General features: G+C 48.1%; 1 protein-coding gene across 4 annotated transcripts in view; it reads right to left on the bottom strand.

Annotated features, from left to right (window-relative positions):
- Nucleotides 1–27,658, bottom strand: part of NTRK3 (neurotrophic receptor tyrosine kinase 3) — a 205,137-nt gene that overhangs the window by 159,656 nt on the left and 17,823 nt on the right. For all 4 annotated transcript variants that reach the window (XM_062501233.1, XM_062501234.1, XM_062501235.1 and 1 more), the window contains exons 2-3: nt 12,731–12,805; nt 11,216–11,287 (exon numbers count right to left, since the gene is read on the bottom strand). In XM_062501233.1, coding sequence (XP_062357217.1) covers nt 11,216–11,287; nt 12,731–12,805 — 147 coding nt within the window. The remainder of the gene's footprint in view (nt 1–11,215; nt 11,288–12,730; nt 12,806–27,658) is intronic.

The raw sequence follows: 27,658 nt of genomic DNA, 5'->3' as shown, positions 1-27,658 counted from the left end.
CCCCACCTACTTGGATGCCCAGAAATCAATGAGCCTTGAATAACCTCGAAAGGGTTAGCAAAGAGAAAACTAACAGCTGGGTCTGAGCCCAAATCTTCCTGACTCAGGGAGAGGTGCCAGAGGCTGGGATGCACTGGGATGGTACCAAGAGCTCTGCAGAGTCTCTGAAGAAAAGAAGGGGTATAAATACAAATATATATATATATCTCCAGCAATAGCAAAACAACAGGGCATACGGCAGGCTAAGCTCTCGGCAGACTCTGCTAAATGGTTTCCAATTAATTAACTGATTACATGATAGAACAGAAGGGGATTCAAGTGAGTGCTGTTGACCTTTAAGAATAATTAATATCATCAGGATAGCAAAACTCATCCAAGAAAAATAATTAGGAAAATTCTAATATTGCCTCCAAAGCCACACTGAAAGGGGTGAGGAAGGTTCTGGTTAATTCAGAGGCACAGTTCCCACATATTTCCTAGCAAACCCATTTCTCCCTTACACTTGCTTCCACCTGCAGATCTCCCACACACACGTGCTTCTTCCCTACCTTAGTCAATCCTCCCTCTCCTCTTCAGATTCATTTTCCTGTCACCTCTTCTACACACCATCCCCCTTCCACTCCCCCATTTCTTCCCTAAAGATTCCTTGCTCCAATTCCTTGTTGTAATCTCTCTCCTGCTTGGCCCCTGTCAGAGACTCATCCCATCCCCTGCTCCTCTTTGGCCAGCCCAGAGTTCCACTCTCTGCCTTCCCGAACCTCAGGAAGAAACCCCGGTTCCTCCACATGACATCAATCCACTTTTTTATCTCCAGTCAGCACCGGCATCTTCATAGGCTGACAGAAGGCAAGGGCTACATGGCATCCCAAAAAAAGCCCTTCCCTGCTTTTCCCAGCAGTCAAGTCCGTCAGAGGTTGGTCTGGGAAGCAAATGTAAGAGATGCACAGTAACAGGAGGAAGATGGGAAACTCATGAATCCCATTACACCTCACCAAGCTCATGAATGCTCTCACCTCACCATATTCTCCTTGCTTCTTCTTCCCCAGTTTGCTTGGCCCCAGTGTCATGTGTGGGAGAAGGGTTGGAAAGCCATTTAGCCAAGCAGGAACTGTAGGTCTGAGATTCTCAGGGAAGGTAGCCTGAACACACTGGGAGCAAGGTTACAGCAAACATTTCTTGTGAGGGAAGTGTAAAAAAAACAACCCTGGAATGAAAACCACCTTTGCAGCAAATAAATAAATTTCCTCTGCTGCTTATTATCATTAAAACTTGTGTGGCTTGACACTTCACTAAATTATAGATAAAAGGAAAAATGGTCTTCCTGGGCTCAGAAAAGCAGGCTGCTGCCAGAGCCCTGTGTTTACAGCAGCTAATGAAAAGAAAGCCTGCCATTACCCTGCAGCACTCGCCCCACGTTGGCAGGGAACAGAGCTACCTGCACCCCCAGCACAGGGAGCAGAGCTGGGCACCACGAGGGGCCAGAGATAGGACAGGCAGGGGCAGTGGGCCAGCACAGGGAGATGCACACGAGGAGAACCGAACCAGCAGAGTTGGCAGCTGCCATCTCCCATGCTGTGTGGAACCTCCTGGCCACAGCAGGAGGTGAGGCTGACATGCTCCAGCTATGCCTCATCAAATGACAAGAAAAACACTCAGCCTGGGAGACAGACAGCACAAAGCAGGACCTGCTTCACCCCAGACTGCTGCCTCCCCCTGATATCTGGGGGGTAGGCATGGGGCCAAGGGAGACAGCAGGTGCCTGGGACACACCTGGGCACGGGCATAGGAGCACCTCTGCCCGAAAAACTGTTTGCAGCAGCACAGCACACAGGGAGAAAATCATGCTCTGAGAAGAGACCTGCCTGTAGCCACACCTGAGCCATGGCATGATGTGCCTCCTGACAGCCCAAGGCATGCTTGGCTGAGGGGGACAGGGAACTGGTGGTGACTCAATCCAGCCAGAGCCCAGTGAAGCCTGCTTGCTACACTGCACACTTATAACCACTCAAAAGCAGAAAAACACTTTGACAGTTAACACTGTCAAAGTAAACAGGAATGTCTGTGCACAAAAGTTACGTTTTACCCATTCTTTTCAATACATTATGTACTTAAAAAGAACTATCTTTTGCTGGTCACTGAGAGGAATATTTTCAAATGACAAGACTAATCACCACAAAGCACTGAGTGCTTCAGAGTGCAGCAGGCATTCCTTCATTATTCTGAGACAGCAAATTACCCACAATTATCAACACGCACAACTGGATACAGCAAACATTTAGCCAAAGCCCAAGGATTGCAGTTGCAGTGAGGTTGGATGTCCTAGAGAACTACTCATGTGAGAAACCCCCAAACAGCAGTCGGGTAGTGGTGCTGCAAAACAAATCCATTCACGCTGCAGAGTATAGTCAGTGCCAGGAATCACCGCAGCTCAGAAAGTTAGTATTCACAGAATCTTAGAGCAGATTGGATCAGAAGGGACCTTGGGGATCATCTCATTCCAAAACCCCTGCCATGGGCAGGACACCTTTCACCAGGTCAGGTTGCTCAGAGACCCATCCATCCTGGCCTTGAACACTTCCAGGGATATTGCAGGTACTGCAGCTGTCAAACAGGCAGCTGGGCAGGATGGCTGCACAGCAGGAGAGATAGAAGAAAAACGCACTGCTGGCAGTGAAACCAGCCTGGACACCCCACAGGCAAACTCCCACACCATGCCTTGAGCCAGCTTGCAGCTGCAGCCAGGGAAGCAAAGGCACCCCAAGAGCAAGGCTGGGGCTGGAAGGTGAAGGAGCTCGTTCCAAGAGAAAGGCGCAAGAGGCAGGGGGAAAACTGCAGGCTGGGCTGCGAGGGCAGGGAAGGTTTCTGGGAGGTTTCAGTGCAGGCAGGCTGGGAGCTGGGTCAGAGGCCAGGCTGCTGCAGGGAGTGGGGACGAGAGCAGGAGGGACAGCAAGAGCCGCCGGCCCTGTCCGTGGTGCTGAAGCGCGGCCCCGCGGGGCGCAGGGCACCGGGCAGGGACGTCCCGGCCACCAGCTCAGCTCCCTGGCGAGCGAGCTCGGGAATGCCCAAGCGTGCCTTCAGCCACGAAACACGGTCATCCTCAGGCAGTAGCATGGCTAAAGACGGCCACCCACAGCTCTCCAGGGAGATTCACCTCTGTCTCTCACTGGCAGCCCTCTAAATACCCCACAGTCTCTTGTATCTGACGTAATTCAGAACTCACCTCTTCCCAAATACAAATAAGGGGAGGGGGTGGGGGGAAACTCCACACTTTGACCAGTATTCTAATAAAATTTTATAATTCCAATAAAACTCACGAGTGCCTAACTTATGACATTTAAATTCCTGCCTTGTCGCACACCGTCATGGATTAATGTCCCATCATTCATGCCCTGTCGTATTTATTGCTCAAATACCATATGATTTTAATGTTTCTATTTTTCTGCCCTGGTGCTTATTGCCAGTATATCAAAAAGGGAAAACCTGCCCTGTAATCATACTGTTAGTAAACCAAGATCATGGAAAGAAAAACCCCAGGACAGATAACTTCTGTGGTCACTTAACTTCCACTCATCCTGCCACGACACTTCATTCCCCCAGCAGCTTTCAAGCAGGCTTCCATGTCCTCAGGTACCACCTCCCAGGGAGGGTTCCTCTACCCTCTGCAGCCCCTCTCACACCGGCACAGGCAGGTAAGGAATGCTTTGCAGCATTTGGGGAGGAAGCAGGAGGGACAGTCAGAGGCTCTTTCTGGAGCCCCTCCTGATGCCTTGGGTTTTAGCTTTTATGTTTTTCAGACTCTTTGCTGCTTGGTGTGTAACTCTGAAGCTTCATGTTAGGTGTGTTAGTAAGCTCTCTTCACAGGGTAGTTCGACAAGGCAGTCCCTTCCCAGCTAGAAAATGAAGAACACCCATTACCCAAAAAGCCTAAACAAGAGCTAAGAGAAAGGGGCAAGCCAAGGGGTTGAGATTTCATAACCTGAAGCTGTGGTTGGACAATTAACCCTAATATGTAGATGAACCAAAACTTATAAAAGTGTAAAAACTCATGACTGAGATCCTTCTTGGATTTGATTTGGTTATAGCCATGACCTGGGCTCTTGCACTGCCCAAGGTGTATCCTTTCAATAAATACCTATTTTATTCCTTTTGCTCTTTCTAGTCTCTATTCCAGATCAGCCTTTCCAGGCATCACTCCATGCTACAAATGAACTCAGAAGCCTAGAAACAAGATCCATTCCTTGCCATGCCCAAATCTCCAGAAGTCAGCTCATTCTGTGCTCCTGGTGGTCTCAGATGTGGTGAGGTTTAATCAAGGTACAATTATGTCTCATTTTCAGGATCACATCCAAGAGGAATATTGTGCCTCTGTCTGAGGGGGGGCTCACCACAAGACATCCATCAGGCCATTGTTGCACAGCAAAGACTTCATCAAAGGCTGACTCCCCCAAACCCACCAAGTTGTCTGAAGTTCACGTTTTACTCAAATTAAAAAAAAAAAAACAACAACGAAAAACCTCCAGCAAACTAACAAAATGAACCCTCAAGCAATACGGAAACCAACACACAACAAAACCTCACATCATTGTAGGAACAGCTTCATTTTAAACATTCCCAGCACTGTCTGCACACTTTTTTAAAGAGCGGATGGGAAAAAACAGGACCTTTTCAGAAACCACAGCTGCCCATTTCACATGGCAGTCAAAAGACAATTGATCAAATTTCAGAAAGGGAAATAACTCTCACAATGTAACTGGAAAGATCATCTCAGCATTTCACAGGAAGGAAGGAGAGGCAAACCCACAGTAAAATCCTGAGAGCCCAGACACCAGAGTGGTACACATTATATCCAAGTATGCAAAACTTGCTTGTGACAGAGTTATTGTAACTCATCTTACATTGCAACAGCATTCCACAACTCAAGGTGAGTTTTCATCAGAAATCATACAAGGTGTTATGCCTCAAACAGATCAAACAAAAGCAGAGAAAATAAATGCTATTCCAGGTTTTAAGATGGGGAACTGAAGCAGGACAAATCTTGGCACAAAGCATGAAGTGCTTGACTTGTAAGCTCTCTCAACCCAGCCTGAAGGGAAGCCACAGTCCTGCAGGGAACTGGTCTCTCCTCTGGCCTTGTGCACAATGGCTGGTAAAATGCAGGACCTACCTCTGCCACTGCAGCAAAAAGGAGTAGCTGCAGTTAACTGCTTATCAGTCACCTGCGGCAGAAAAATGGGAATAAACATGCCATCAAACCCCTGCTGCCAATTAGCATATCAGCAAGGACCTGCACTACACACTGGCATCCAGGGGACAAAGCAGATGGGGAGCAAAACAGGAAAGTTTATGGAAGCAGAGGAGATGTTACAGCTGTTTATTTTAGTGGCTGTGCTATAGGCATGCCTAGAATTTTATAGGGCTGGAGACATATCAGGGAAAATGCCTCCCTAAGTAAATTGCAGCACAGTGATTTGATCTTGGAAGGGGCTGGAGCAGGAGCATCCTTAGTACAAATGGGAATCAAAAGGTACTCAAGTTGCTGCCTGCTTAGGAATAGTAAAGGAATATTCATCTATTAGAACTTTAAGGTTATTTAAATCTTTTTCATACTTCTTATTTTGCCCATATTTACAGAGAAATTTAATTCCTATTTTGGAAATGCAAAACAAAACACATTAAACTATCAAGATAGTTTAGATAAATGCATTTTACTCCACCTTCCCAGTGAAATAAGAGCTCACACGCTCTCATACACTCTCATGCCCAGCTGATACACACAGCCTCAAGAGGCTGCTTTGATTCAGGAGCATGGATGGGAAATCAAGACTAATTAAAACACAACACTTTGGGTTAGCATGAGACTGCCAGGATGGATAGGACAGTGGTGCAGTGGTGAAAGGTCAAAGCAGGAAGAAACCATGGTAAGAAGGCAGAAGTCAAATAGGACATCCAGAATGAAGTGGAGGTTTGCAGACAAGCTCAAGACCTGGAGCTGGTTATGGAATGGAGCAAGATAGAGAGAGTTTAACCCTGATTCATATTTAAGAACAGCTCTTTCAGAGCAAGACAACAGATTATTAACCACTGAGCAGAGGAAAGTGACCCTCAAGATATGAGTGAGAGGAAACCCTGTTCCACTTGGAATAATTCAGCACCTGATATTTTATTTCTTTATTTAGTGTAAGATCTCAATCAAGCTCCCAGACACATATAGCAAAAAAAGTGAAGCTTGCCAGCCTTGCAGAGGACTGCTTGCAGCCCTCTGAAAGCACACAGGCCTCAGTTTCTGGAGTGTTACGAGTCCTGTCCTGACACAGCACTGAAGAGGGCAGAGGGTAACTCACCAACTTCATACTACCTCAGCCCCCTTAATTTTCAGGGGATGCAGCCTCGTGTTTTTTCTATCTAAACCTAAACCTGTAACGTGACTCTGAGAATCCCCATGTTAAAGCTACCAACTACATTCAATACCAAGGTACCAGTTCATCTGACACTACACAACTGCCTTGAACCAAACTGGAACACTGAAGCCAGCCCCATCCTCAGAAATCACCACCACCTACAAAACCCATTCAGGGAAGCTATAGATCAATCACAAATCAAATCTGCCCATGAAAAGAAGCCCATGGATCATCCAGCTCAGTCTTTCAACAGGCAAAGTATATCCTTGCAGTATTCTTGCCAGTACCTTCCAGTTATTCCCCAATCCTCATTTTGGGGAGAAAGAGACCAACCTGATCACAGAGATAAAAACACCTGTGAAGCTGGTCAACCGACCACACCATACTGAAAAAAAACAATTACACACGGCATGAACCAGCCCAGGGTCTCCACCTTTAGGATCTTTGAGTGAAGACTGGAAGGGAAAGTTTGATCTTCAACCCTGTCCTTACTCTGGCAGGCAGCACTGAGAGAGTGCTCTTTGATAGAAGCTGTGTCTGGACTGGACTACAAACTAATTTAGAGCATGTATAAACCTCCAGAAGACAGTTTAAGAAGAGCCTCTGATGCAGACAGAAATGGCAATTATTAATTTTCTAAATAGAAATCTGACTACTTAAGCCTTATTTAAAAGCATGCCTGTCTCTGTAATTACACTGCCTTAATTTGTTTTCTTTACTACACAATAAATAAGGTGTGCACAATTACCCTCTGCAAATATAAGGCAGTGCCTCCTGTCTGGCTGGTTGAGTACTCAGCTGCCCAGGAAAACATTCAGAGGGAATCACAGCCTCTTAAGTACCCAGGAAAGAGTGACTCAGGCACTGCAAATATCAACCTGACTGGCTGCAGGCACAGCTTGCTGGGACCCTGCTCTCCTACATGCACAGCTCCACTGTCCCACAGCCAGTGGAAGTCCTGTCCTCCCCTGTTCACCAATTCCTGGTGCACTGTGATGCTCAGTTCTGCTGTGGACTTCCCAGTGCCTAATGAGGAACATGTTAATGCTGAATTCTTCCCCACAAGGCACTACAACAACTTCTCTTTACTCTGCCTAGTTTCATGATATTCATAGGAAGTTGATAACCTCCCAGCTTGTAACCCTCTATCAAGTTAAAACAAATTGGCCAAAGGTTTCCAGTGTCTTTAGGAGGACAGAGTGAGTGAAAGCATGCAAGGCTCTTTCCTCACTAAGTTGTGCTAAACACAACAACACCGTAAATACGTTTTCAGATGGTTTATATTTCTCCAGTTTTGGAACCATACCATCCTAGAGTTTTCTTGTACAGCCTCAAGCCAAAAACAGAGGTTTTCTGTCAACACAAACATTTTTTTTCTGTTCAGCTGCATTGCCTGGTAACATTAACATCCAGAAACCTTGGCTACAAAGGCTCAGCCTTCCACAGCCTAGACCTGTTGGTCCTCACATCCAGTGCACAAAATTTTCCAGGACCATCCCTGTAATAGCCAAAGGGCTGTCAAACATGTACAGAAGTTGGATCAGGAAGCTACCAATGCAATTTCTCCCAGTGAGATGATCTCAAGCAAGAATACATGACACTGGAAGATAACCAGTTTAGATCAGACACACATCCACCTCTATTAAGCACCCAGCCAGTATTTGCTCTAGAAGGACTGAATGGTCTCAGCCCAACCACCAAGAGAAGAGGTAGATCCATGTTGCAAAATCCACTGTTATATTTTGGATTGTCTCTGTGGCAGTGATAGGCTTCATATCACCAATGACCAGACAGGCTATGGAGCCCTGATTGTCTTCATTCAAGTAGAAGGAAGAGGAAACCAAAGCTATTTCTAGATTCAACCTCTGGCTGACAGTCACCCACCTCTCCTCCACTGATTACATTGGCCTCAAACCTCTTGCACTTAACACAGCCAATTTCAAATCTTAAAAGGACAGGCATGACCCTGCCAGGCTGCACTTCGGAGTACTCTGAGGTCTAACCACTTGAGCAGCTGAATGTTGAAAAATCCCCTTCATGGGTTTCCCGCCTTTCCTCCCTGACTCTTTGATGAGGAAGGGGGAAAAAACCGAGCCAAGCTTCATCCAAACCCTCACAAACCAGAGCTCCTGCAATTAGAACTGGGATAAGTGATCTGCTTGTGATTGCACAGCTGGGGTCTGAAGACAAGCACATGCACAGAGGAAGGGCCAGAAATAGAAGTTACAGGGAGAAGACAGAGCTATCTGGCCCATCTGAGAGGAGGAAACCTTGATGAAAGGCACTGGGAAGAAACTCAGTTCAGCAGGAAGTTTTGATTTAACCCAGGATGGGAAAGGAGGCATGTGTGGGGTGGTAATAAGCTTTTGAGACCTCGCAATTTGTACAGGAGCCTCAAGTGAAAAGAAGTGCTCAAACCCTGCTTGTAACACCCTGCAAAGGTTCAGCCCTAGGGCACCCACCACCTTCTGCCAATTCTCAGTGGCAGCCACTCTGTCACTTATTAGATACATTTGTCACCTTATTGACTCAGCTCCACCAGCAGCCATCCAAACAGCCACCAAAGGAGAAAGAAAACCAGGGTGGGAGCAAAAATGTGTAGCAATAACTCAACAAGGCTAAAGCACCATCCGTGGTCTGAGCCCTGCACACAGCCCCACCACAAGAGGACTGGGACAGTATCCTTCACTCCTATCCACTACTGTACCTGGCTACAGCAGCCCAAGACTTAAAGCAGAGTGCCATTTCCATTAATCCTTTTGTCCCTGGCTCCTATGTGCAAAGGCTGCAGAAAATGTCAGGCTTTTGAGCTGAGCTCCCAGGGAGACAGAGCAGCCAAGGAGACAACTTGATGTGCTGGCAGAGTGCTGAGGCCATGGAGGGGATCCCAGGTGGCACCAGGCACCTGCCAGGCTGTGCAGAGCCTCGGGAGCCACCCTGGCTGCAAGGGAGCATCCTGGTCTGAGAGCCTTTGGGAAGCAGCAGGGAGTCACCAGCCCTGCAAGCACCAGGTCTCCATCCTGGACTGTCCAGCATCCCCCATGGGTAACATCCACACTGCCAAGTCCCAGGAACAGCATCAAAACCCACTGGCAAACACCAAACAAATAATACACTTACTTGCCTCAAGCTCCAAAAGGCAAGGAAAGAAAGATGTTAAGAACATGATCAATCTTACAGGGCCAAAGCAGTAAACAAACACATATTTCATCACCACATACCAATCCTAACTCTTGACAGAAGATGGATGTGGGGTTTTTTCCACTCACAATAGTAATTCCAAAAGACAAAAACAAACACTTTGGGGAAAAGCAGCAACAATTGCCTGTGTACACATTAATGGCACATTTCAGCCTCAAAGCAAACATGCATGGCCTTTGAAACTCCTACAACATCCAAACTAATTTAATCAGGAATCAAATGTTATTCATTTTATCTGCTAGATACATAAACAGCAATTGCCCAATTGACAAACAATCCTCAAAAAAAAAAAAAACAATTGAGAGTGGTTCAGAGAGAAGTCTTCCCAGGAACAAACAACTACAGAAAACAAAAAATAAATGCTACAAATCAAAATAACAAAGAGCAGAAATCAGGAATATCCCAGTGGTCAGCATAACGAGGGTTTATTATGAAAATATGCAATTCTTTAGGCTCAAAACTGCTCAGTTCATGTTCATAATGCCCTCAACTATTCATGCCCTTTGGTACTGCAGATCTTCTATTTAGCAAGTACTTTACTGTCACTTAGCAACTGTAAATGGTTTTCCAAAAAGGAAGCTTTTGGGTTTTTCAGTTCACATCATCTCTGAGCAGACATCAAAAGACAAATCTATCCTGCTCTGCAGGTTGCATCCATCTCCTTGCCCCAGGAACAAGTCTGTATCCATGGCCCAATGCACCCATACACTCAAATGGATGCACTTTTTCACTGAGGAAGCCACCAGCCCTGCTTTCGAAAAAAGCAGGGATAAGCACAACCTCCCATTCAGCCCATCAGCTCATGCCGGAGGCCAGGGCCTCTCACCAAACCCTTTTCACCTTTCATATCTACAGTGGAGCAGAGAGGGCTTTGATCTTGGACACAGTCACTCTGGCAAAGTATTTCAATCCCATGGAGCACCTTGCACAGTGGCCTCAAATTCAGGCTATGCTTTATCACCTCGGGAAAAGTAAATACATATCTAGAAAAGAAACCAGTGCCCTTGGCCTCAAGGATGTGGAAATTCTCCGTGACATCACTCTCTAGCTAACAATGGCCCAGCAGCTGGACATCTCCGCGATGTCCCAGGATAACAGGGCTCCAACCTCTCCAGCACAAAATATCCCTACCCCACGCCCCTTGAAGACACCAGTTTAAGAAGTGAATAATTAGCAGCAGAGTTGGCAGCTGCCTACCCCAGGATTTGTGTCAGAAAAGCAGCCTTTGGTTAAAAACTAATGAGCGGGGCAGGCTCTGGCTGTGTGCTGGGGCAGGCAGCGGCTGCCCCCAAACTCGGCAGAAAGGGAAATGTGCAGCAGCCACCAGGCTGGTAATGATGCAGAGCGGCCATCAAAGCCAGGGCACTTATTAGGAGCCCAAACCCCTCAGCTTCCCAGCAGGAGCTCTCCCCACCCTGCACTGCAGCCCATTTCACTTCCCTGTGTATTTTGCTTTTCTATCTCCCGCCGTTTTTCCCACCTCTGTCTCTCTTTCCCTATCAGCACTCCCCTTCACGCTCCTTGCTGTCCCCACAGACACCTTGGAGATCCACTTTGGGAACCACATTTTCACAGGGAGAAGAGGCAAAAATAGGACAGGAGCCATTGGCACTTACATGTAGTGCAGGTGGGGGTTCTTGGCAAAGGCTCGTGGCTGGATGTTTCGTAGTCCTGAGTTCCTGATTGTCCTGCAGAGAGATGCAGAAGGGCAGCAATGAAGTCAAGGCAGACAGTTGCTGTAAAGCACTGCTCAGCACACAAAGTGTGCTGGGAGCCTGTGACTCCTCTGAGGCCATTCCCAGGAGGAACATCTGTCCCCAGGCAGCCTTTATGAGTTAGGAGCAAAGAGGAATTCAGGTTTTTCATCTCCTTCTGACGTGGTAACACAGCACTGGCTCAGCACAGAGCTGCTGCTGGGTGAGGCTCTGCTCCCACATCCACCAAGGTTTGCTGGGGTGGCACAGGCCATCTCCTGCTCCTCTGCTCTCCCTCCATCTCCACAAGCAGCACTGCACAGCAAACTTAACCACAGCAAAGCCTTCTCCCATCTTTGTAACCAAGAGGAAACACTGCTGCTTGCAGCTCAGATAAGGAAGGGTAATTTTCCATAGGGAATTCTGGATCTTGAAGGAGGAAGAATCCTTTTCACAGCCTACTTTGGAAAAGCTCTATCAGTACTACGACCAAGATTTGTCAATACTCTCAAACACCTGGTATGACTGTTGGGGATGGTCTTTTCCAGGGCCAGGAGTTGAACTTGATGATCTTTGTAGGTCCCTTCCAGCTCAGCATGTTCTGTGATTCTGTAAACCTCTGCTGTCTCTGCTGCTGTTAGATGAGGAGAGAACAACAGCCAACCTGCTTACAAGGGTTTTGTGTGTTAAAAGTACAGCTTGCTGGAATTTGTTTACTGAGTGCTCAGCTCCATACAGCTCCTCCAGCCCACATGGGAGCTGTACTTAATGTAAAGCTCCCAGTGAAAACACATCATTATTAGAGTCTCTGATTAGTCCTGAGCAATGCTCTGCATCTCTCACATGCAGCATCCAAGGTGCTCACAGATCCAGAGGATGTAGGAGGGGGAATTAAGAGACTGGGTGGCATCCTTGCCTGGCCAGACTTCCCAAGCATATGCAAAGTCCCTTCAGTCCCATGGACCTCAGTTTGCCCTCCATGATGCACAAAACTGAGCTGTCGCCGTGCTCAGAGAGCTGTGCAGGGAGATGCAATTCCCTTATTGCACAGCACCACCATGATGGTAACTGCACTAAATGAGGACCAATAGCCCGACAATGAGGGATTGGTGGAGACAGCTGGAATGTTACATTGTGGGGCTGGAATGAGTCAGAGCAACACATAAGCCCAGAACCAGAAGAGCAGGGGAGAGGAGAGGTCAGGGCTGATGTGTGTTGACAGAACTGTCAGGAGCTAGCAATCCTCCTCCTCACAGACCCAGCCAAGACCAAAAAAGCATTTCACCTCCATTTTGTGGACTCCCATAGCAAAACATGATAGATCCAGCAACTTAAAGTGACAGCATGGAGGCTGCAGAAGGAAGGAAGCCATGGCTCTGTTGGGAGGAAGAGGCTGCCCAGGCCCATTCCCCTCCCCAGTGCACAGGACATACTCACAGCCTCTGGAGTCCCGTGTACAGCTCCATGTCAACGGCGTTCAGTGTCTGCAAGTTCTTCCAGTTCTCTATGTGTCTGTGGAGAAGAAGGAAAGACTCAGCTGTGGCACAACCAGATGGCTGCTGAGCCCATGCCAAGGACAGCACACAGAGGGAGGATGCCATACCCTACCACCCAGCCCCATTCTGTTTTCCCAGCATTTTGTAAAAGTCAAATAACGTAGGTTTACACACAGTTTCAAGCACGGAACGTGCAACCAAGCCATTGAATATCCTTGCCCAAGTCATTGCCCCTCACTGTACACATCAGTGAACAAAGACATGATTGTAATGGGTCATGCAAAAAGAGTGAAAGCAAATAAAACTCTTCAACAAAAACTTAGGGCCTAAATGAAAAAAAGTCATATTTATGCAGTCTGTAACTGGGGTGGATAAACAGGACCCTAGTCTTTGCTGGCTGGGAGTGTTGCTGGCAGGAGAGCACCACGCTTAGTTTGGAAACATTGCCTTTATTACAAATTCCTCAGTCGCCTGGGGCAGTCTGGCAGGTATGTTATAGAGAACAAAAACAGAAATAGATCTGTCACCACAGGATCGTTTTCAGTAAATATTAGAGGCGGGGAAGGTGACAGAGCAGCAGCCCCAGAGAGCAGGGTCCCCTGTTATCAGCAGCACAGGAGTGATGCTGGCAGCAGCGTGGCTGCCTGGCTGTGGCCACAAGCCTCTGCTAAGAGGCTGCAATGCTGTGTGGTGTGAAAGGAGTTCAGTCCTCATCTCCCAGGCAGTCTTCGGCCAGTTCTGGCTTTCTCCCAGATTAAACTCAGACAGCCTCCCACCAGAAACACAAACATTTTCAAGAGGGTCTTTTCTGAAAAACAGGTGGAGGTAGTCCTCTCTAAAAGTCAGGTGAGAGGTGGAAAATATCTGGCAGGTCCCCCTGGACAATATGCGAAAGAAACCCAACTTTGAAGTCCCTGAACACGTGCACCCAAGCTCACATCTGCCTTGATGCAACAGTTGGCTTTGGACCTGACCCTGGAGAGGGGAAACATCTCCAAGTGATGAAGGGTTGAAGTGATTAAAAAACACTGAACTATCCTGTGATTCTAGGCAAGAAGGTTGCAGCACCCCACATGGTGGTCCAGAGAGTGAGCAAGCAGAAGAGGGATCTTCTGATTTATACAGCAGTCACAGGGGCCACAAGTTCCTCCTCCAGTATTTGCTATGCCTTGTGCTTGCACAAGAACAGATGAATTTGCATGAGGGAAGTACATGGACTTACTTGAGCCACGCCCCAAATAATATCCAACTCAAAAAAAGTAAAACACAAAGCCTGGACTAAATCTCCTCATATTTCTCTGCTCTCACCATGCAGATCCAAGTAAAGTGGAGACCCACAAGAGTCACCTCTGTTTTCCACATGTTCCACAATTTGTCTGCATGCCCAGAGGGATTATTCTAAGGACACAGCACAGGCTCCCAAGTGCTGCTGCATGACAGGGTAAATCACAGTGCATTCCCAATGCTCCCCTCATCAGCTCAGATCACCGGTGTCCCAGACAGAATGAGAAACAGGACATTATTGCAGCCACTCCATGTTCCCTGCCATTGTCTATGGCCCCTGCAAGAACAAAACACAGACTGCGAGGAGCCAGCCAGGAGATCCACGAGCTCAGTGAAACTCTTTAGAGTCAAGGCAGCGCTGCCAGCTCAGGCCCTGGGCCATGAGATTGCAGGACTGAGCAAGGCCAGAAACACAGGTTGAAAACATTTCCTATCTGCAATTCCTACACAGCAAAGTGAGGGTCCTCCAAGAGAAAGATCATGGGAAGGAGGAATGGGATCATCTTGGTTTTCCACCAGGGCAAGCTGAAGCTACAGCTTCTAAGCAATGACCTTCAGGGAAGAGTCCTGAGCCAGGAGTTATGGAGCAACCACAGCTGGGAAGGAGGCGGCGGCCAGATTGGCTCTTGTTTTATTGATTGTGTTTGCTAAAAAAAGTCAAGGTTATTTTTGACCTGACACTCAAAACCATGTGGGCAGCATTGTAGGAGAGACAGAAAAAGACCTGAGCTTGCTCCCAGTGACATGCCAAGGCGTGAATTTGCTATGACTCAGCACTGGTGTATGGGGGGCTTGGGGTCTCCCCATGGCAAGCCCCCCCTACATCCAGTGACATAACACTAGACTGTAAAGACAGCTCCACAACCTGTATTCCAGCCTCCCAAACAGAGCCCAAGAGCTTCCTGAGCCAGTTATACTTTAATTCATTATTTATCATAGACATACCACACCCAAAGAGAGACAAGAAAAACAGCAGTGGAAAAACACATGCGCACACACATATATAGGATAATCCCCCAAACCAGCAGCTGCTTTATGTAGAGTGCAATGCAGAGAAATAACAATTAGGTACACAGGTCGGCAAGGGTCTTTGAGTTCTTTAAAATACACAAACACCTCCCTCCTCATGGATTTACAGAAATTACTTTTCTCCTTTTCTCTCTGAATTTTCAACTTAGTATGAGTTGTACCCTTGCTCCTAGAAGTGACAAATCAGTTTGGGTTTACAGGCACCTCAAAGATACACCAGGGAAAATATTTTCTTTGATTCCCTTTTGCTTTAGAAAGGATAGTGTAACTTTGCACTGGCTGGGTTCATCTGAACCCACTTAAAAAACAAAACAGAAATGCATCTTATTCTGAAAGCTCGAGGAGTCAAGCTGTGATTGCAAAATTGGCAGTGGTTGCACAGGAAAGCAAACCAACCAAGCGGAGAAACTCCACCCCTGAAACTTAAGTCTCTCTTATGTCCTTCAGTATCTCAACTAGCTCCCCCTCTTTTCCTTCCAGGGTTTTGCTTGCCCTAGGAATCTTATATCCTCCCACTTGCTGCTGAAGACTGAGGCCTTCCCTCCTCCTCTGCCTCGGTTCATTAACCCGGCAGGAACACGGGTGCCTGGTTCACACCAAATCCAGCTGTGACAGCTCCCAGCCCTGCCCTGTTCTCTTCAGGCAGGCATTGAGGTATGAATTACAGTCAGTGGACTACAGTTAATTCCTCCCTGCACATCTCTAAGTGCATATTCCTGTGGCATTCCTCAGTTATTACTAAGGTGAAGTGCTCTTCTGCAAGACCCAATAGCTTCAAGAGCATTACCACTCTTCACAAATCCTGAGGAGCTCACCACATGCAGATCCACCTAGTCTCATATCCAACTTCTAAACAAGACCATATGAGGTGCATCACTAGCACAGATGATGTTGTTCACTTATTTTTTGGGTGGAGAATGGAAGGTAGGGCATTTTGTTTAAATACTTCCTTCTCATACTTCTTGTATGTTAGAAGGGTCCTGCTGGTCCCAGTCCCCTTGCTTGCTCTGCAGAGCTGAATTCTATCATGCCTTCTACAGACCAAGCAAATTCCACCTTGGGAGTAACAAGAGCTTTGCCCTCCCAGCTCAGTCTGAAACACTGCACCTTCTCATTCTTTATCCAAATGTACTCGCTTGCATTTTACAACCCATTTCTTTTGTGTCAAAACTGTCTTTGCTTAAGCAGTTCTTTTTCTTTCCTGGAACTTCTTCCTCCCTCCTTCTTGAGCAGGAGCCAGGCCCACCCAGCTATCATTTGCAAGCTACATGATGCCAGGTCTTCTAAGGCAGCGCATCTGTACCTGTGAAGTGCAAGGCAAATTGTCTCAAGTGCCCTGAAGAGACTAACTCACATCCCACAAGTGATGCAGACATACTGCTCAGGCAGAGTCCTGGTAGCGAGGTTATTTTGCTTCTGATTTCACACCCAGCCCAACTAATGCTCCCACTTGGTGATTAATGGAAGAAGAACCACTGTGATAGACACATAGAAAATGGCTATTTGCTTTATCAGCCTATTTAAGTCCCTTTTCCTTGAGTAAGAGTGACCAGAAACACAAAGCAGTCTCCAGGAGATCTCACTTGTGTAACAGCATGAGCAGCTCCCCAGTCACACTGAAGAAACCATGAGCTGCAGCCTGAGATCACCCTGGCCTTTATCACAGCCCCATCAGCCAGGAGGTTTGTGTTCTAAGCATTGCACCCAGAATTTCTATCCAGCAGGTCATTTCCAACAGAGGTTATTTCCTAGCTGGTAGCAAAAGCCTTGTTATACCCACATTTATATTCACCCCACTTGGCATTGTAGTGTCTCATGGGTTGGTTACTGCAGCTCTTCCCATTGGGCACCCTCAAGTGATTTTGTGTCCCCACAGCTCCAGCAGAAAAGCACATGAGCCCATTCCTGCCTCTTGTGCCAGCACCCTCAATAAAAGCGTGAGCCAACATCACCTCCCAGGAGCCTCAGCAATTCTCATCTTTCAACACCTCCCACCATAATTTCACCTAGCACACCTGGGCCAGACAGGGTCTTCTGCAGAAAAACAAACCCCTTGTGATGTAGTGCAGCATCATATTAACCTCTCCTCATAAAGTTATCTCTTTGCTGAGGAAATCAGCTGCCTTTCCAAAGGAAGGCATGGGCTTAGCCTGACAAAAGTTAACCTTAGGATGCCAACACTGCACCACATATCATGCACCCACAGAGATGCTTTACTACTACTGAAAGCCTTGGAGGCCACTGCAGTCAGACCAGTGGTCAATCCCCAGCTCTGTGCTGCATTCCAGTCAACAGCAGATGTGAAGTGTGAAGCCCTGTTTGCCAGCTCACATTCTTCTCAGAGATCCCATGTGGAGCCAGCAAGGCAGCCAGGTGTCTTTGTCCTGGTATCACACAGGGAGAGATCAGCAATATTCCTGACCATAAGGTCACCAACTCACAGGGTTTAGGTACAAGCAGATCTTGAGAAGGGCCAGGACCTTGCCCTGCTTGCAAGCCAACAAACCTGTGGGAACAGCAATTCTTTTCATTCCTAGAAGGAATACCCGTGCCTGACAAAAAGATGACAGGCTGATGTCATCTTCTTGAGACTGCACAGCTTCGCATGCTCCCCTTCCAGCCCAGGGCCAACACAGCAAGGGAGACTGGAATATCCACTGGGATTCAAACATAGCTAGGCTCATTACATGCCCAACACACACACAAAATTATAATATATACCTATATATATGTATATATATATATATATATATGGAAGGCAAGCAGAGCATTTGCCTCCTCTCTCTAGTAGTGCAACAGGAAAATTGATTCGTCACCCAGGCATATTAAACCTCACAATCCAGACAGACACATTAGCTTTCAATTACCTGATATGTTTAGCATTATAAACAAACCTCCTGGCATGCCAGCTCCAGACCATGCAAATGTGAATTTGATTGCAGTGGGAATAAAGGAAAGACATGTCTGAACGCTTGACCAGTAAGAGCTGCCTCCTCCAAGCAGAGCTGCTGCAGATGTTAATGGGAAGCCTTGAAAGCTGGTGCAGGTCCCACAAAACCAGGGCTAAGCACAGCCATTGTGGCTACTCCCAGTTCCTTTTATCCATCCCTCACACCCTACTTGGGGCTGAAAAGCCATAAAGAAATCAAACATCTTTCACAGTATCATAAGGCACTTATCACATAATTTAATAACTACAGGTAAAAAGTACTTGATTCCCTCAATATGAAATTTATGAAAGTGAGCTGGTAACAGAAACTTAAAGGCTAGTGCAGCTGAATAAAGACATACAAGGACACCATTTTCCCCATTTAAAACAGTCTTCCTCTTCCCAAAAAGCATGGAAAGGTCACCCAGCAGTGGATCATTAAGGATAATTTGAGGTCAGTGGGAAAAGGAGGGTACAGAAAGCAAATCCAGCTTTGTAGAAACAATTATGAGCATAACCCCACAGTGTAATTGTGATTTGTCAAGGTAATGATCACAAAACACCACTGCAACAGCTCCCTCTGTGCTGCTCTGCTGCTCCTGCCAAGGTCATGTTGGGGTACGTGGGTGCTGCAGAATGTGGCCAGGATGCACTCAGCCCCTATCCCATGGGCCCAGCCACATCCTATCCAGCAATCCAAACCAGAAGGGCTGAGCAAAGGAGAAAGTCTCCAATCCCCAGGTGAGGAAGATGGGGGAACAATACAGCTCCCCACAAGCCACTGCACTGTGGTATCTCAGAAATGTTCCTGGAGGAACCTGACTACTAGACACAAGCAAGTCACAGGACAGAAATCATTCAGAGAGGACTCCCCCACAGCAGACTTTTCACATGAGTCCAGACAAGTTTCATGTTCACCCCAACAGCATCTGCCTGGCCCCAGGCTGGCCAGGAACACAGAGAGGGTGCAGAAGAGCTGCTACAGTTGCACTGTCTAAAAAAATTGTCATATAGAGACACCCTACTATGGAAGACGCCTTGAGAAACAGCTTCAAGCTATGCTGAACAGGTTTGGTTTCTTTTCCCAAGCTCTGCCCTTATTCCATCCTGCACGGCACCCATAGGGACACACAGGAGCGGACATAACCAATGCAGTGCCAGCACCACCAGAAATGCTCTTCTTTTGTCCCAGGGACAGGAGATCCTCTCAGGGTTCACTGTGCCCTGGTGTTTGTGCATAAACAAGTTTCCTTCTATGATCTCCTCAAGCCTCTGCATCCCACACCAGCTCTGGAGGGTGACTTATAGAGCAGAGACCATCCCTTTCAGGGACAGTGTGTCAGTGTTACTAGAGGACAGCAGGCTGCCTGGACACAGCATGGACAGATGGCTGCAGCACACAGGAAGCAGTATGTTCCCATTATCACACACTGCATCCAGAGTTTTTCAGTGTAGGGGATTATTCCCAGGCACGTACGTTCAGAAAGAAAGAAATAGGTATAAAGTAGGATAGCAGAGCTGAAGAATTGCTGTGGGCAGCAGTACAGCTGCCACCACAACAAATACCTGGCCCAGTATTCCATCAGCATTACTCAGTCAGTCCTGGGTGGAAGCAGCCCTGCAGTCCCAAACAAGGACCGAGGTGTTCAGAATCATTCTAGTGCTGAAGAAACCTCATTTATTAGAGACAAGCAGCAGTGCAAAAGCCTCAGAAGGAAAATCCCAAGGGCTGCAGCATCTCCTGCATAGGGAGCAGAGTTGAAGAGAGAGTGCCCCAAAAACACCTCTGGGTAAGGCTGGGCTCCTGGTTCAGCACCAGCTTCCTTCCCACCACCTTGGCACCTCCCAGCTCCTGCACGCTGTCTTCCTAACTCGTTTTATTTATTCCCACGACTATCTGACCCCTGCAGAAGCCCAAACACCATCTAGAGTGAGAAAGTATGAAATGGGAAGAGTAGTTTTGTCCTGCAGACATGAATATAAATACACAAACACAGACACCCTGGGTGAATCATGGCTAAAAGTGAGAGTTCACTCCCCACCAGCAGAACTAACCAAAAGCTCACTTTCCTTTTCCTCTGAGTGGCAAAACCAATTATATTTCCCCAAAGGGGCCTTTCTTTCATTACTCTCTGGCAGGAGAACCTACAAAGCCAGTGTTCTGTGCCCAGATAGGTGCTTCCTACTGTTGGACACTGATCTGGGGTATACAGAGCAGAGACTCCTGGCTCAGAACTGCTAACGTCAACCTGTGTATGTCTAATCATACCACATCTCCAAAATAGCCATGCAGCTGGTCTTGGATGGGAGGACAAACCAAGGACAGGAAAAAAAAAAACCTTCCCCTGAGTGTTGCACCACATAAACCTCAGGGCAAAGCAGCACCTTTAGGTTCCTGCACCAATGGAAAGCAAAAGAGCACCTGCTTTTCAGCAGCTCTCCAAGCAACTGCCATGCCAAAGGAAAGGATGCTTTATCTATAGGATTTCATATGCAGGGAGAACCAGCAGTGTGCAGCGTTTTGTGGTCTTTTAAGATCAAACAGCATTTTAGAGAGGAAGCAGCACCCAGGTCAAAATCAGCTTTGGTAATCACATTCTGCTTTATTAACCCTCCTTGCAACTTCAAATTGGAAGTCAAATTCCCTCACACTTCCATCTTCAAACAGGTCTGGGGTTTTTCAGAAACCAAACCATAATATTTTTAAAATTTATCTATATATATATATATACACATATATATATACTTATAAATATACTAATACAGGCATAAAAAGGCTGCCAAGCTCTACTCCAAAGGCAGCTTTTTCTCCCCTGGAGACCACAGTGCTTACACACATTAGCAAGACAATGAGATGTACTAAAGGTACAGGATCACCTGAGTTCACCTCAGCAGGAATAACTCTTGGTAAAAAGCAGTGCCAAAGAGCATGTGGTAGAAATTACTACCCCCAAAAAAGACACAGGGCCTTGGAGATGGTCAAGACAATGTTCTGGTAGACTGTAGTAGCTCAGCTGGGACCCAAAAAGGAGCACTGCCAGCACAGGCACTTGCTGCACTTCATGCTGTGCTTGAAGACAGGAAAACGGATGGAGGAGGAAAAGGAGAAAATAAAATCTCCCACAAACTGGCTGTTACTGTGACGGATGGCACTGGGAATGAGGAGGCAGGAACAAGAGTCCAGCAAAAGCAGACGTGAGAGGCAGGAATGGGGCTGTACAAGTGCCGTGATTGGGAGGGGCTGCAGTCCTTAACCCGGACCTGCTGCCACCCGCCCACACAAACCCATAAGCACACTTCCCAAAAATCACAGCCACCATGTGAGCCTCATTTCAGGAGTTCTACATCCTCATGAGGTGCATCTCTACCCCTGTTTTGATGTAGGCGCAGATTTTTGGGCACTGCCCCCATGCCTGGATCCTGAAAGCAGCACAGGAACCAGAGCCAGGAGCTCAAGCCATGGGTGCTGAAGGGTGCCTCAGTCTCTGCACTTTATGGCCATCCAGCAGCCAAATCCAGGGCCCTCCCACAGTCCCCCATCCTGCTTTCACCTCCTCTGCTCCCCACAGCTTTACTACCCCCTGAGTGCAGCTCATCCCATTTCCAACTTTCCCATACATCCCAAACACAGGGAAAGCTATGGCCAAGAAAGAGGAAGGGAGAGAACATTTTTTGGCTTGGATCCTGCTCCTGCGAGACTGCTAGGTTGTTGTTTTTCCCCCAGACATCTCCCATGGAGCCTGAACTTTGATCCTCCATCATTTTGGCTCCTCAGATGTTTATGAAGCTCGAACAAGCAGGCAGCAATGCCCAGCTGGGCTGGCCACAGGACAGGCTCCCAGCCTCTGCCTTCATGGGGACAGCCATGGGCAGGGTAACTCCAACCTGAAGGGAGACTTTCCAAGGACCTTGTTACCTCCACAGCATCACAGACCTGCCTGCCCAGCTTCCAGCTGCTCCCCATAAAGCCAAAGAACCAGATAAATTCTCCATACAGTTTATTTTTGAGCCAACTACCGTGACCCCCTGAGGCTTGTATCTGCACTTCAAATAAATCACAGCCAGCTCTGCCCACCCTCCCCAGCACCAATGGAGGGGCTCCTCCATCACCCAGGAGAAGCCTTCACTCCCCTTTTACCCAGGAAAAGCCATGGAAACAACCTTCTTCCTTCCCTCCACTAAGCTTTTTCTGCAAGGGACACACACAGACAGACTTGGCTCTTATTACAAAGGTGTAAGAACAGAAGCATCACTCAGGAGCAGGGGGATGTACTCATTAAGCCATGGTGACTCAGAACTCAAGGCTTCCCAGGAGAACAGGTATTTTGTGGGAAGTCAGCTGGCTCTGAAAAAGAAAAGCAAACCAGCATGCCTGTAAACATGACACAGGCAGGGAGAGGCAGGGAGGGGAAGAAAGGAGAGCAGGGAGACAACAGACATTTTAAAAGCTCCTCTCCCAGCATTCTTTGTTCTTATAAGTGTGAAAAAAAGCATCTTGCAAAAATCTTATAGAAGACACCCTGACAGCCAGAGACCAGGCTGTTGTGTTAGAGCTGATCCAGCTGCACAAACAGCAAATCCTGGGACAGTTTATATCTTCTTTCTCGGCTCAATCTGCCATTCCTCTGCATAAAGGCACAGCTGAACTATGGAGAAGCCTCTGCTTGCCTGGCACCTTGACTTGCAGCTTCTCAGCACACCAAGACCAGTCCCCCTCAACCAAGCCCCAGCCCTTTGCTCACAGTGGGCACCTCCTTCACCAGGGCCAAATGTGGGTGAAACCCTTGAGCCCACACTGTCCAAACATGTCTCTGTTGAGCTGCACTGCCTGCTAAACAGATAAGATTTTTTTTTACACCAGGATCAAGGCAGGAGGACAAAAGCTGAGTTACTGCAGTGTGGCCAACACGTGGCAAACATTAACCCAGCACTGACACCCCCAGCCTGCACTAGCAGGGTCTCCCTGCACTCTTTGAAGATGTTGTTCGTCAATGGAGTTTTGCACAGAGGTTTAAGGCCCAGCAGTGACACGTAATGACATCCACGAGACGAGCAAAAATATGATGAGCCCGATAGCTTTGTGCTCCTGAAAATGAGCCTCCTGCTGCTGAAGGATTTTCAGGAGGCTAGCATTAAACGGACAGGTATAAAATCTCACAGGGGTGTTTGAGGAATCCAAAGGTCCTGCCCAGTATTAATTGAGGAGAAGCAGGAAGCAAGGAAGTTACAATGCACCTCCTGACATTGCTTGCCCTTTCACCACTTCTCTGAATATCTATTTAACAGGACATGTGTCTTTTTTGGTGCCATTGAGGGTCATGGAACAATTTTGAAGACAGAAAGCAGATCATCAGACAAAGTCCCTCCAGGGAGATGCTGTTTTATTATTGTCTGTTTGTTTTTGCAAAGAATCACTCAAACTTTGTTTCTGCTCCTGGAGGGTCCCAGCACCAGCTCATCCTCAAAGCAAACTACCCGAGCCCAAAGGGTTATCAGCAAAGGAAAAGTCACTGCACAAAGAATACAGACATTGTCTGCCCCCAGAGCAGACATCCCTCCCGCAGGGGAGCAGGGCTGGCTCGCTCACAGCCAACAGCAGCTGAGCTCCAGAACCCACACCGTGTGCCAGGCTGGGCTTACTGGGGACAGCAGCTGGCAGGGACAGCAGCTGGCGGGGACAGCCCTCCTGCTGCCACTCCTCCCACTGTGGGGACGGCAATGGCATGGAGAAGAGCTGCCTTTGTGCTCCTCCTTTGCAGCTGGAGCACTGGGACCAGGTGTCACCAACCTACACTTTGATATCACCCCACACTGAGCTGACTCTCAGCCTCCCCGCAGCACACCAGCCCCTCAGACACCTTCAAGTTTGCCAGAAAGCCAGACCTGCCCAAATTCCCCAGGCTCAGACCACTACCAAAACCACAGATACCTCCAACAGCACTGGGTCAGGCCACACTCTGATCTCTCCTGCTGTGATGCCAAGGCTCGGATTCAGCCCCTGGGATGGGGACAGTGTCCCCACGCCATGCTTGCACCTGTCAGCACATTACCAAAGTTTTCTGCCCCAAATCATCATTTGCAGCCCTTCCAGATGTTTTGCTGGCTCTCAGTGAGGGCAGGAGACAAAAGTGAAGGAAGCAGGATAAGGACAAAGGGGAGGGGAGAGCCTAGAGCCAAAGCAGCATTGGGATGCTCCAAGGCCAGAAGCTGTAGCTCAGGCCCCAGGACTCTGGACACTACAGGAAAGGAGGATCAGGTGTAAGACATTCCTGACTCCCATCTGAGCTGGCACAGCCCCCAGTACTGCTGAAATCACCTTGCTGACGGTGAGCACAGTGATGCCACCAGCTTGGGAAATGACTGCATCAGCAGCTGCAACATCTTCCATGGCTCCCCTGAGAGCAGCAGCACATGCTGCCTCCACACAGTCATCCAGGCACACTCCTGCCCCTTCCCAGCCCCAAAGCCCTGGCAGAGCTGCCCCAGGAGGGCATCCCGAGCTGTGCAATGCAAGCACCAGCTCCCATTTCCACATTTTGGGCTGCCTGGCCCATGAAGTCCCACACAAACACACAGAGCCAGAGAATTTCTGGGTGAGAAGCAATAAAAGATTTCCTGAACCCCCCACCCCCCACCCCAAACAGTGACCAACATATTCTGCCCATGATGGTTTTAAGATGGGCTGGTTTTGGCTTTTCACATCTTTCCCCTAACTCCCCTTTGAAAAACCCTGTAGTTGCTATGGAAATAGTCTCATCAGTATGGGTGGAGCATAGCAGTACCAGCCCAAACTCCCTGTGGCTCCCAGTTGACACCAGTTCCTAGGATCTGGCAGCAGTGGAGGTTACTCCAAGTTGCACAGGGAATACTTGGAGCTTAAAGCAATGCTTGGCACTGATGGATGAGTGAGACCCATCTGGGAGCCAAGGGCAGGGACTTGCAATTCACCCAGGGATAAACAGGTTAAAATGATAATTGAGACACTCTCACACTGGCTAAGGGATGAGAAGGTTATAAACAGCAAAATCTGCAATTTGCCCCAAGCAACACCACACTTGGAGCAGGAGGTGGCTACAGACAAGGGTAGCAGGAGCGGAGCTGAGCTTTATCACTGGCCCTGCCACTGATGCAAGCTCCAGGGATGTTTCTCCTGCCTGCTCTGCACTCCCAATGCTGACATGAAGCTAATCAGCAAGCAGGGTGTGAACAGCAACCATCAAACGCTGTGAAGAGGGCTGGAAGGCAGAACAGAAGTCTCTTCTATGTGGCATGTTGGGCAATTGCTATGTGCTCCAGTGGACCCACTTCACACACCTAGTCACCCCCTCCTCCTGAGAGCTCCAGCTGCACAACATTCAGGTTTGACACCACGAGTCCATTCCTTGCTGAAAACAGTGGCAGAGTTCTTGCACATGATGGATTATCCTTTACCACTAGAGCTTGGAGCAAGGTCCCCAGGCACCAGAGACCAGCTGAGTGGGAAATGCATCTTTTCCATGGGAGTGGACAGCAGGCCAGCAGTACTCTGTGCACAGGGAGGTGCCACTGCTGTGGTGGCAGATATACTGCAGCTGTCATCAGCCTCACATTTAGGGTAAGTGCCAGGGACCCCCATGTCCATCACCCCACCCAGCTGGGAGAGAGGGAGGATGTGATGCCTCTACCAACAGTGTGAACACCTCCTGCCTCTGGCCATGCTGAGTAGCTGTATTCAACCTGCTGGCATCTGTCACCTTTCACCAGCTGCAGCCCATGACAAATGACAGCAGGAAGCTCTCTTAGTTGCAGAATGCAAACCAAGGTTTCAGCCACGACCAGGGCTGTCCCCAGCCATTCCCAACCAGAGATCACATCACCAATGGCAGTTTAACTCTGATGCAACCTGGGCTACAGCAAGGAGCTCCCAAGCTGCATGGTGGGCTGTTACACCACCAGACTCCCACCAGCACTCATGGTGGACAAGCACACATGAAACACCTTTCACACCATCACTGCAAGTTTGGCAAAAAGCAGTTTACAGATGTTTTCCCAGGCATTTTTCTCCTGGAGCAGGGATTTTTCTACCCTCAAAGCTGATACCACCACGCAGATCTCACCAAGTTTTACCATCCTTCCCCACCAGCCCTACACAAAGGCACTGGAGTTGTCACACAGCAACCTGTGCTCCCAGACCTGCCTGCAAAGGGGGAATCATAGGGGAAACCCCAGAACAGCACCAGGAGCTGGCACGTCCATTAGAGTGACACATTACTGGTCCCAGGGTGGATCTGAGCACAGTACAGAGCACTGCTGGACCTTGCATTAGAGGTGTGTGACCCTGTTCAAACGACTAAAGAACAATTTGCACCATCAGGCTGCAAGGTGCACATCTACACACCTACTTTAAGAGCATCTTGCCAGAACCTAAATGCTCTCCCAAACAAATGCACTCAAGAGAGAAGTTTGGGCTTGAGCCTGGTCAGAGATGATGTAAATAATAATAGAAGCCTGGACTCCAGTAATTGTTCTTTTTCACCCAAATTCAGCAAGTTCAAGACAAAGCAGAAAGTAGCAGCCAAAATATCCCCCAACCCCTGTCCCATGCTCAGGGTATACAGTCTCCTACTCCCTGCTGGCAGAAGTCTCATGGCACCAATCCAAAACAGTTTGCTCTGCAGTTCTGGGGAGATGTTATTGCAAGAACATGCACACAAAGCTGCCTGCAAAGTAAAGGGACTCTACAAAATCGACAGAGACCTGAATGAGCCCCGAATGAGCCCCTCTTGGACCAAGGACAGCAAAACCAGGCTGAAGCCAGGGGAGCAGCCAGCCACCCACCCATGACTCTGTGCCGCTGTCACCTCCAACTCACAACACTGTGCCAGCACATATCACCATCCCTTCTGCAACATCCCCAAAGCCCTGGGTGACAGACTGTGCAGTCCTAGCTCCCACAGTCCCTTTATCCCCTGTGACCCAGAGGTAACCTCAGCAATGGAGCAGGGACCATCCAGTATCATATAAAACTAAACCATGGACCAAGTAAACAACTTGTCACACAGCAGGACTTTCAGGATGCCTTAAGATGCAGCTCCCCCAACATCCATCTGCATTTTCTCTGTCTTTACCCCAGCTTGGGGGTCCCCATCAAAACCACAGCAGCAGGGATGCATTGGTGTGGCCCAGTCAGGCCTGTGGATGTTGCTAGCAGAAAGATTCTGCTACTAGGCAGCAGTGCAGAATTTGGAGCTGTCTCCTGGGGAGGGCACTCAGGTGGCTGCCTGGATACAGCCCAGCTGAACCCCACAGCACACCGAGACACCCAGCAGAGCTCTGTGCCCATTGCCTGCATAGCAGCACAGCACCTCAAATAAAACCTCCCCACAGCCAGCACAGTGAATAAGATTACTACAAATATAAACTAATGATACAGCTGTCAAGACAGATTAGACTGCACAGTGTAAAAAATTGCAGGGCTGTTTAGTCACAACAATATAAGATTAATTTATCAATACAGCTTATGTGGCACTAGAGAGATAGCAAATTGAATAAGTGAATCTTTTCTACACCTTGCTCAAGGAGGGAGTCTCAGACCTGATGGGTGTATGGGGCTGGATACCAGTGAGGATCTGCAGGCAGCAATCACCC

The sequence above is a fragment of the Cinclus cinclus genome, chromosome 13, assembly GCF_963662255.1.
Source record: "Cinclus cinclus chromosome 13, bCinCin1.1, whole genome shotgun sequence".
Lineage (NCBI taxonomy): Eukaryota > Metazoa > Chordata > Aves > Passeriformes > Cinclidae > Cinclus > Cinclus cinclus.
Note: the sequence above shows the minus strand (reverse complement) of the source record. Positions and strands in the feature narration are given on the sequence as shown.